Raw genomic sequence first — 9,779 nt, 5'->3', positions numbered from 1 at the left:
GCTTCTCTGCCAATGAACTCAAGGAGAAACCCTTTTCTCTTACCTTGAGGGGTAAATATACTCACAAACAGTAATCCCACTGCAGTGACTTCCATCATATGGAGGATCCAATTAGAACTTGACCGCCCAAGTCTCTAGGACTCACTGATGTCTATCTGGTACTAACCAGTTTGTTTCCAACCTCAGCAAAAGCTTTCCTGAATCAAAGCAATGCCCACTGAGACACTGGAGGAGACACTGGGTAAGTTTGTTTTTGTTTTTTTTTTTCTTTTCTACCTGCACTTAGAAATTTCTTGCCTTTCCTGTAAGCTAGCTTTTTATGAAACACAATTTTGTAGGTGCCCAAGTAATTTGCCCAAACTCCCCAGTGCAGATATGCAAGTCAGGTAGAAGTATGAAACCAGTAAGGGTACTGGAATAAGTATCTGAGACAGGAACCTGTGGAAGGAGGATACAATTCCACTGCCTGTACACTTAGCTCACTGATGAGTTAATAACTTGGTGCTTAGAGGTTCTTCACTGAGAACAATGGGCAACAGCTGCTAATGGGGTCCGACACCAGCGCCCTTGGGATGAAGAGGAAAGTTAATTGAATTCTTTTGAGGCTCCCTTTGTGCTGCAGAGCAGTTGAACAAACCAGGGCAGCCAACTTCCCAGCATCAGCCTATGCATTGCGGCAAGTTCATCTGCAGTGTGACTAAACTGCCTTCAATAGAAGGAATGAATTTAGCCTCCTAAAGCTAAATTCAGGGTGACTGAGATAATTCTACTAGTAATTTTGATTGGCAACTTAGGCTAGTGTTTGTTCTTACTTGTGGAAATGTGGCAGGAGAAGGAGTGCACGTTCTTGGATGGGAGGTTTAGCACACATCTTGCTTGCTGGGGCTCCAAATGTACTGTTACAACAGTGTGAACTCTTCTCCTGCCTCAGTTATTCATGGACATCCTTATCTGCACAATAACAAGAGCTGTGGGCATGTGTGAATAGAAGAGAATAAAAGAGATTATTCTCACAAAGTCGTTCACTTGCTTTTGGCATCTAAATCTTCTTTGGCTTCTCAGAAGCTGTGACACTGGTCTTTGAATGCAGATGATATTGAATGTAATGTTATTTTGAAGATGTTTAAGCCTGATTGGTCCTCATTAGTTAAAACAATGATGGTATTTTCAGCTTGCCAGATAAAAGTGTACTTTATGTTTTTAGCTCTTAATTCAGTTGGCTATCTTCCAGTAGCAAATGGTTTCAGGTTATTAATTTCTTCATTACAAAAGTGATTGTCTGAAATCTGACCTGACTTTGGAACGATATTGAGATACATCTTTGCTGCATGTTCTCAGACTTCCCACAAGCTGGTTTTTATTCAAGCACTGACAACACACACTATGCTTTTTGCCCTTCCAAGCCATGAAGACTTTTACAACTTAACTTCCTGTGGAACAGAGCTCTCTTAGAGGATGAAAAGGAGTCTATCCATTGGCATAGGATAACTCTAGATTTAATTCCAGGAGCCAAGAACACCGTAGGTAGTAATATTCCCCTGGCAATTTTTTGTTTACCTTTGTCTAGAGTCTGGTTTTGTTTGAACTGTTCTCTCAGGCTGTCTGGACTGACTCTGATCTCCTGACGCACTGTTCCCTCTTTGTGTCCCTCCATTGTTCGCGCGGGCTGTTTGAACTTCAGTCATGTTTCAACTCTCCTCTCTGCTTCTTCACCTTCATGTGCAAATGTGCATAGGTTGCTTTGCTGCAGAGTAGAAGGTTATCACTGTCTTTGGTTATGTCAGGGGTTCCATACTAAAGAGGTTTTCACCTTAACCTAGTTGCCTGGCTGCTCTAGTATATATTATTTCCATATCTTTGTAACTCTGTTTCACATCCTGTATCTGCAAAAGTAAAATGGGGGAATAAACAGGTGAGCACTGCTTTCTTAGCGCCAGCTTGCGGGTTAAATTAGATGGTCCATGGATCTCCAGTGTTTTAGAAGATATTGGAAGGCAGTCTATGAAACCATTACAATGTTTCCACTACAAATTTCCCCCTGCCCCACACACGTGCGTGCATGCGTGAACGCATGTGCACACATATTCACATCCAGGCTCTAAAGCAAACAAAGAAAGTGGGTTAAATAAGAATAAATAACAAACAGGCCTATTTAGTCCCAGTTTTTGAACGAGACTCCTCATGGCAGTACTGATGAGGTCATCACTGATGTGCTGGACTTCTCACCAAAAAACTAAAGGCCCTCCAACTAGAAGAGTCTGAAAGCACCTCTTCTAAGTAATCCTGTACAAACCACACACCTAGCCACTATGCAGCATTATCACAGATGAGCCAGATAGAGCGAATGCAGTTAGAATGAAAACCAGAGGGAGGAATATTGGTTAGAGCAACTCACTTTTACTGACAGAGTACTGTAAGGCAAGGAAAAAATGTTTGCCAGATTTTTTAAAAAGAAGATTTGCAGCAAGAATGATCAGAAAGATTTGCAGTTCAATATATTATTGAACGTTCAAAGTCATTATCATTTATAAATCAAATATTTATCTTTTTGTCATATATACAAAAGCTCAACTTAAACAAGCACAAAACAGACCACAAAAGAATGGATTTGCATACGAAGTTGTGTTGATGGTTCATAATTTAGTAAACAAGAGAATGCACACGTTCTGTTACTATAGAGATACAGCTGACTATATTTAAACTTAAATATACCTCAAAACATATAAAGAAACCACAAAATACAGATGTGTTCAATATGACTACTTCCAAAAGAAATGAAACCATGTTCAACCATACACAGGGAACAAAACATTGATAAATGCCAAGAAAACTGTATTTTATGGCCAAAACTAATTTTGCATTTATGGTGAAGGCATCTGTGAAAACAATGCTGTATTCTGACCACTCTACATTAATATTTTGGCCAGAAAACATGGCAAAGAGCTGGCTTTTGTCTGCTTTTTAAAGGATATATTTTTTAAGTGGTGATGGACATTAACTGTGAGCCTCTTACAAGATCTCACATCAGGCCATGTTAGAGCAACCTATCATTTCCATAGGAAACAATGGTAATGGAAAGGTCCCAGCTATGCTAAAAAAAACCCAGTCAGGGGCCGAGCAACAAAATCTGCAACCTCTTAGTTCTTCCTTGAGGGAAGGGCACAGTTTTACCCCACATTTTTAGACAGCTTTAAATTCTGAAACTAACAAACTCTGCTCAGTTTTGTGGCTTTTCTGCTCCACCCCTGTCTCTGTATAACATTGGCCTTTCACTGGACAAAAACTTTTCTGAAAGGGATAGCTGCTATTTCACCAGCGGTAATGTAGCACTGTTGGTGCTTCATAAAATGCAAGAAGGCTAACATGTCCAAATACGATGCGCCAGGCTGAAAGGGCCAAAGTTGCTTAACCACGGTACAGTGTCACGCCTTAGCTTTGCAGGGCTGTAGCATGAGCGGTAACGTGGGTAAGTAAAATTCACTTCTGCCTATACACGCAAAACTGAACTGTATTTTAAAAGTCATACAATACTACTCTGTAATTAGAACCCCCAACATGCTAATTTTTATCACACGGACAAGAAGAAAGTTATCTTATGACTACACAAGGAAATGGGACCCAGGTAACAAGAGTATAATGACACCATACATATATGTAACCAGTATATTCTAAAAATGAAGCATAAACCGTGTTTTTCAGATGGAGGTCTTTTGCTGGATGCTTAAATGCACAGTTTTCATGTCTTTTTTTTTTTTTTCTCCGTTTTTTCTGTTTTCTCTATGAAAATCAAGCTCTTTGCATAATTAACCAAAACCCAAAGATATTTACATTTTAAAAGCCAATCCTTCACCTTCTGATTTTAAAATGAGTTATCCTGTATCTTGCATATTTTAAAAAAAGGTCCAGAAAAAGCTCAGTTTTGTAATTCAGAAGCTGTACTTTGTAAAAATACTTCCCTTGAACATGAAGTCAGTGCTGACCTCTTCAGGTCATTTGTGAATAATAAAGTCTTTCTAAAGAAATGTCACTAAATAGGAACTGAAGGAAAACACAAAAAGAAGAAATACATTACCCCTGCATTGTAAAGTGTTGCCACTTTAAAGTACGGTATAGGTTGAAGAAAAACACAGAGGTGTGTATATCAAAATCCATTTTCATTATTTAGCTACAGAACATATGAAATCTTTCAACGCTCTGTCTGCTAAAGGCAATATAGTCTCTCTGGCTTTGTTAGTACTGCTATTGTATACAGGTTTCTTAAAGTACAGTTAGTACCTATAGAGGTGAATTCTAACATATAAGTGTGTTCTATGTCTCATATGGCAGAATGATAAGCATTTGAAAAAATTTATCACATTGATTTTAAAGAAATCGTACATTACACAACATCTTCAATTCTAAACATAGAAAATTAGATTGTACTTAAAGTGGTTGTTGTTGCAGTATGACTTAAATTTTTCTCAGATATCAAGAAGGTCCTCTCCACTCTCATCACTCTCCACAGTTAATTGTCTTGTCCACCATTTCTTGACTTCTGATCCACAAGAAGCAGCATCAGACATGGGATTCATTTTGCATACAACAGATTTCATAGTTGAACGTCCACCAAAGCGGAGGTTGACTGAAGACACTGAATGGCTTATTGGTTTGGGGGCTATAAAATTTAAAAAAAAAAAAGACTGTATTAGAGAAGATCTGGTTCTTGAACATTTTTGCTTAGAATTCAGGTATAGAGGACTAGCTGGTCTGGGGCAGTGTACTCTACACTAACTGACTTAGCGTAGAAAAGTAGGACTCTGGTCTAATGTGGTTTTTTTTCCAGCTCCAGAAGTTCACCCTGCTCCCACTAATCAGCTGGCAGAGTAGTTTAACTGAGCAGTGCCTCATTTCCTTCTGCTGGGATAGCTGATGGCCTCTTCTTATCTGGCTAACTGCAACCTATATGGTTTATGCAGTTCTAACATGACCTGCTGGCAAAATGGTGGAAGTGGCGAGTGCCAGAGAAAGGGAGGGAAAAGTGCATTTAGAAGGGGCAGCTACACCTAGAAAGTGATATTTAACTATGGCCTAGGGGTGGAAGCCAGTACAAGGTGCTGGTATGGCTTTCGGAAAGCACCAAAGCACATGTGTAGGTATAGGAAAACCACAACTGATCTTAATGCTGCTATTCATGATCTTAAATACATGTCTTTGTTGGACTGGGGGCAGAGTACTTATCATCTGCCAGGCTGTACTGTGCATGGAGGTGACTCTCCTTTTCTGAGGCCATCCACAGAGAAGCATTCAAGAGTGACGTGGCCAAGATCAGTGCTAAGAAAGGAAACCCTGAACTCTTCGTTCTTACTTGAAAAACCTATACAGCTGACTACAGTAGTGCAATTCCTCCTTACCATGTTCCGTCTTTTACTCTTTCTCTCTGTTTCAACAAAATGTTGATCTTTGCTGCTCGGTGACATTTAAGTGGAAAACATGGATTGAAAACTCTCTATTAAGCTGTCCTGTTTCTTGGACAAGTACTCTGGTCACAAAAGTAGGGTTGCTGGTACGCATAGCATGGCCATTTCTTCTACTTAGACCTAGATATAATTAGGGTCTGAACAGTGGCAGCCTTTGAAGGCAGCTCTCTGACTTGGAATAGGATGGACTGATGACAGCTGAAAGGAGGTTGATGTGCACACACTTAACCTGCTGGTCACGGGACGTGGCAGGCAGCAGAGGTCAATATGCACTTTAAGAGAGAATATTTCAGGGGATGGAGAGTGCTCTCAAGATAAAGACTTAACAAGACTGTACCTATGCACCTCTCCCACCCTCTATAAGCACCCTCCTACAAGGCATAGTCTAGCCTTTCTTTTCTAGCGGACTGTAGTTACTAGAATAACTTGAGGATGTTTCCTGTTTGTGAGAAAATAAATGGTAAGTTGTATACCTGGCAAATTCCTGGCTGAAGTGAAGCTATAAAAATGTATTATTATGGTGTAAAGTATAAATCATAAATCATACACATAAATCATAAATCACATAGCATATGGTATGCTTAGGCAAAACAAGGCACTCAGAAGTTATTACTGTTGTTAGGAAAAACTTCATTCACTTTCACTGTGCTTTATATGATAAAAGAGAACTCTAAATGCACAAGATGCTATCCAAACCTATGGGACGGTACAGCCCCCAATCCAAAGATTCTGAGTAAATGTATGAAAAAGTTAAAAAAAGCCCCAAAACCTGCATATGGCAATGCTTGAGCCCACCTTCCAAACTTTCAGAATTGGGAGGAAGTGGAGAGATTGCTGTATTTCAGCATGCATGAGGGTAGAAAAACCCGGATGTGGGTGCAAGCAGCAGGCAGGAGGTAGAACGGTGAATCAGGAAGCCTTGTTATTGTACAACAGTGATTTTGCAAGGGGGGGCTATACTGATACAATTTTTCATGTACCTGATGGCAAACGCCATTGTCCAAATTTCCGCTGAGGTTTCCCAGCATCTGCAGAGTCTTGTCGATAGCCACCTCTGTCAGAAAGCGTTGGGCTAAGGAGCTGCTGCTGGCTGCTTGTCTGAACAGAGAAAAAAGAATCTCAGTTATAGTTCCCCAACACATGGGGATAATCCTAAAATGGGTTATCTTTGTATTCTATTCACAAGCTTTATACATGAACACAAACAAAATATATTGCCATATGTTAAGGCAGCATGGTTTCTATTCTTTATTGCCCTGGAAAACTACTACTAACAGAAAAAAAAAAGACCATTTGGGCTCAATTTTGTTATATTCCACTGAAGGGTACAAAATTGTTCTCAGCCTTATACAGTGGAGCCCTGATGTTGTACCTTCTTCACTCCCAACCCTGGAAGAGCCCAGGACTCCTACTCACAGGACCCAGCATGCCCAATGTTACCACTCTCGGCGTAAAAAAGTACTTTGGAATGCTTGAACAGGAAAACTTCAAGTGCCTGAGCCTGTACACAGCTCATGCTAGAGCTGAAAGTTGGTACTGCCAGACTCGTACAGCTGAGTTTACCCTTTATGGTGCTAGCAAGACAGCTAACTGCCTTGGACCATCTTAGGAATTACTGCCTTGGACCATCTTGCCTTTACACCTGAAGGCAAAGACTGAAGCAAACCAAGATACTGCTTTCAACTTTTCCAGTTAAAACGATGTTTAAAGAAGAACAAACAAGAAACATGGAAGTTTTCTGAATTTGTTCTGAGTAGCTGATAGTCGTCTGGTTAACATACCTCTGGCTGTGCACTGTTATCCTGATTAATAGCATTCATTTCTTCACTTGGCTGTGTTGTCTCAATGCTGGGAGGATTCAGGAATCGGCTCAACTCCTGCTGTTGACTCTCTCGTAGACTATGGATAATGCTGCATGACTGCTGTTGTTTCTAGCAAGGTACAATATGTGACAACAGAAATGTTCTTATTGGTGTGTCACAGTGTTTGATTTTTTTTAAAGCCTTCTAAATATTTAACCAAACAGTGAGCACCAGATGTGGATACCAGGTGTATTGATAAAGCTGGATGCTATTTCAATAAAATGACTTTCAGCATATGTCTAACCTTTATGTAGGGAATAGAGGATGAAATTTATGAACTATATTGAGTGGAAGGCAAGTTGCTCAATTGTTGGTTTAAACCTAGAGTTTAAAAACATACGAAGTTTTGAATTTATGAGTTAGAAGTTCTTGCAAAGAAAAAGAAGGAAATTGGTAGGGAGTCACTAAGAATTACATGAAGGCAATGAAAAAATTCTGATTTCTCTCATGGACTTTGGAACAGGCTGTCAATAAGACTGGATGAAACAATAGTGAAGAGCTTGGGACTGAGTATGGATTTACAGTACAAATAGAAAAACAAACCCACTACCATTATGATCTTACAATCTAATTTGCTTTTAAATTAAAATAAACAGCCCTTAGGAAGGGTTTCACTTTCCTGGGTAGTTTTCACATACTCCCTCTAGAGAGACTTAGAGACTAACATGAGTATATATATTTGAAAATATATATTAACTTCCATAATTACATTCAGTTTATAAAAGGTTCATATAATGTGAAATGATCTGAACCACATTATTAGAGTGAAATGAATAGCATATTTACTTTAACATAGTGTAATTCAATATCATAATGAAATGAACAATAGAGTTGAACAAAACCAGAATTGAGAGCCGAGATTAAATTTACTGCCATTATTATTACAGAGATGAGATCAAAATGAAACTATCTATCTGAATATGCCTTGAACATTGATGTTTCAGCTGGAATGTACATTACATTCAAATTGTCCAGTTATGGTTTTTTATAAATTTACAAACAGAAGAAGACAGATCCCAGGATCACAAATCTCTGTGGAAAACCTCCACTCACAAGAAGCAAGCCTTTATAAAAATAAAAAATACATGCACCACAACCTGGACTCAGTCTTATGAAAAATCAGTCATCAAGGCAACCAGGTTGTGACTTTTTATATAAAGGAAGAGTTGGTTTTGGAAGAAAAGAGGAGAATACCTACGAAACCTAATTCAAATTTCCTGAATTTTTTAAATATAAATTTCATCCAAGACAAACTTCGACCCGCATATATTGTAGCTACCTTGAGCAAAGGCAAAATTGTTTCTGAAGATCAAAAGCACTGCGTAAAGAGAATACAGGAGCATTGGCTAGGTCTATACTAGTAAATTAAACAGACTGGGATTTCCTGCAGTGCTGAAGATAAGTGACAGGCCAGGACTTGCATGATCTGGCTGCTACCATACAAGACAGCTTCAACCACTGCCTGCTGGGAGCAGTCTCCACCCTGGCCCATGCCTGGAGGGCAGTGATGCTCCTGTGGCAGTGATCTGGGAGAGTATGAATACGCACGGGCCAAAACTGTGCCAAGAAACATGCTAATGGGTATGGGTGACCCCATCCCAGTCCTGAGCCAATGCCTTGGCCTTGCTTATTTTCCTGGCATAGACACAGCTACTGTTTGCCACGGTTCATATACCTGATTTGCATGTACACATTGCTCATTTGCACACACAGTGACTGTAATGGCTTATTCAAATGATGTATCTTGATACAGACTCCTTTTGAAGAGTCATCCGCTGATGACTGATCATAGTATTTTCTCCCAGCAGAGGCAAGGAAATTATACAATTACATTCTGTGAGGAAGGATTAGGCCTATGAGGTTTCAGCAAATTACATTGTTTTTTCTTTATTCCTTTGACTTTGGTCTCTGCGTATGCATTTTCCTGCTGTATTGAAAAGACAGATAAATTTTTGGCAGGAAGACAGTTTTTGCCTTCAAAAGATGCTTATTTTTGTAGCACTTTCAACTGAGTTGTAACACGCTTTTTTTTTGCTGAGTGAGCAACTGCTACATACTTCTTCACATAAATATTATTATGACTCCAGAGTAAATGAAGCATAGTGACAGCAAATTCCAGCATTGTTGAGCAGTACAATTTCTGCAACCATTTAGATCCTGGTTTAGCTTGACTTACTGCTCTGATTCGCTTTAAGCACTTCTTCAGCCACATGCGTATGGTCTGTTTGGCCACCTCCTCTTCTATGGTATATTCCAGTTGTTCCCTAGCAAGCAGCTCTTCCAGTTGAAGACTTTTTCTGATATCGACAGATCTATATGAAAGCATGCTGGAAGAAACATTTTTTTTTAAGTGCTGGTGACCTTACATTTTAATTTAGAATGTTAAAGCTCAAACTTAAGACCTTAGTGCAAAAAGACATAATCCACGTGTGTGCAATAAATTCACATATGAAGCTAAAAA

At 39.3% G+C, this 9,779-nt stretch overlaps 1 protein-coding gene across 1 annotated transcript in view; it reads right to left on the bottom strand.

The window, feature by feature from the left end:
- Positions 1-4,460: 4,460 nt before the first annotated feature.
- Positions 4,461-9,779, bottom strand: part of LOC104126260 (sodium leak channel non-selective protein) — a gene marked incomplete at its 5' end in the record, with an annotated part of 155,188 nt that continues 149,869 nt past the window's right edge. Inside the window, 4 exons of the mRNA XM_035894172.1 lie at positions 4,461-4,654; positions 6,437-6,554; positions 7,238-7,387; positions 9,495-9,645. Of these exons, the coding sequence (XP_035750065.1) occupies positions 4,461-4,654; positions 6,437-6,554; positions 7,238-7,387; positions 9,495-9,645 (613 nt within the window). The remainder of the gene's footprint in view (positions 4,655-6,436; positions 6,555-7,237; positions 7,388-9,494; positions 9,646-9,779) is intronic.

This window comes from Egretta garzetta, unplaced genomic scaffold (genome assembly GCF_000687185.1).
Source record: "Egretta garzetta isolate BGI_Z169 unplaced genomic scaffold, ASM68718v1 scaffold450, whole genome shotgun sequence".
NCBI classification, from domain to species: Eukaryota; Metazoa; Chordata; class Aves; order Pelecaniformes; family Ardeidae; genus Egretta; species Egretta garzetta.
The sequence above is the reverse complement of the archived record's forward strand: the minus strand, read 5'-3'. Positions and strand labels throughout refer to the sequence as shown.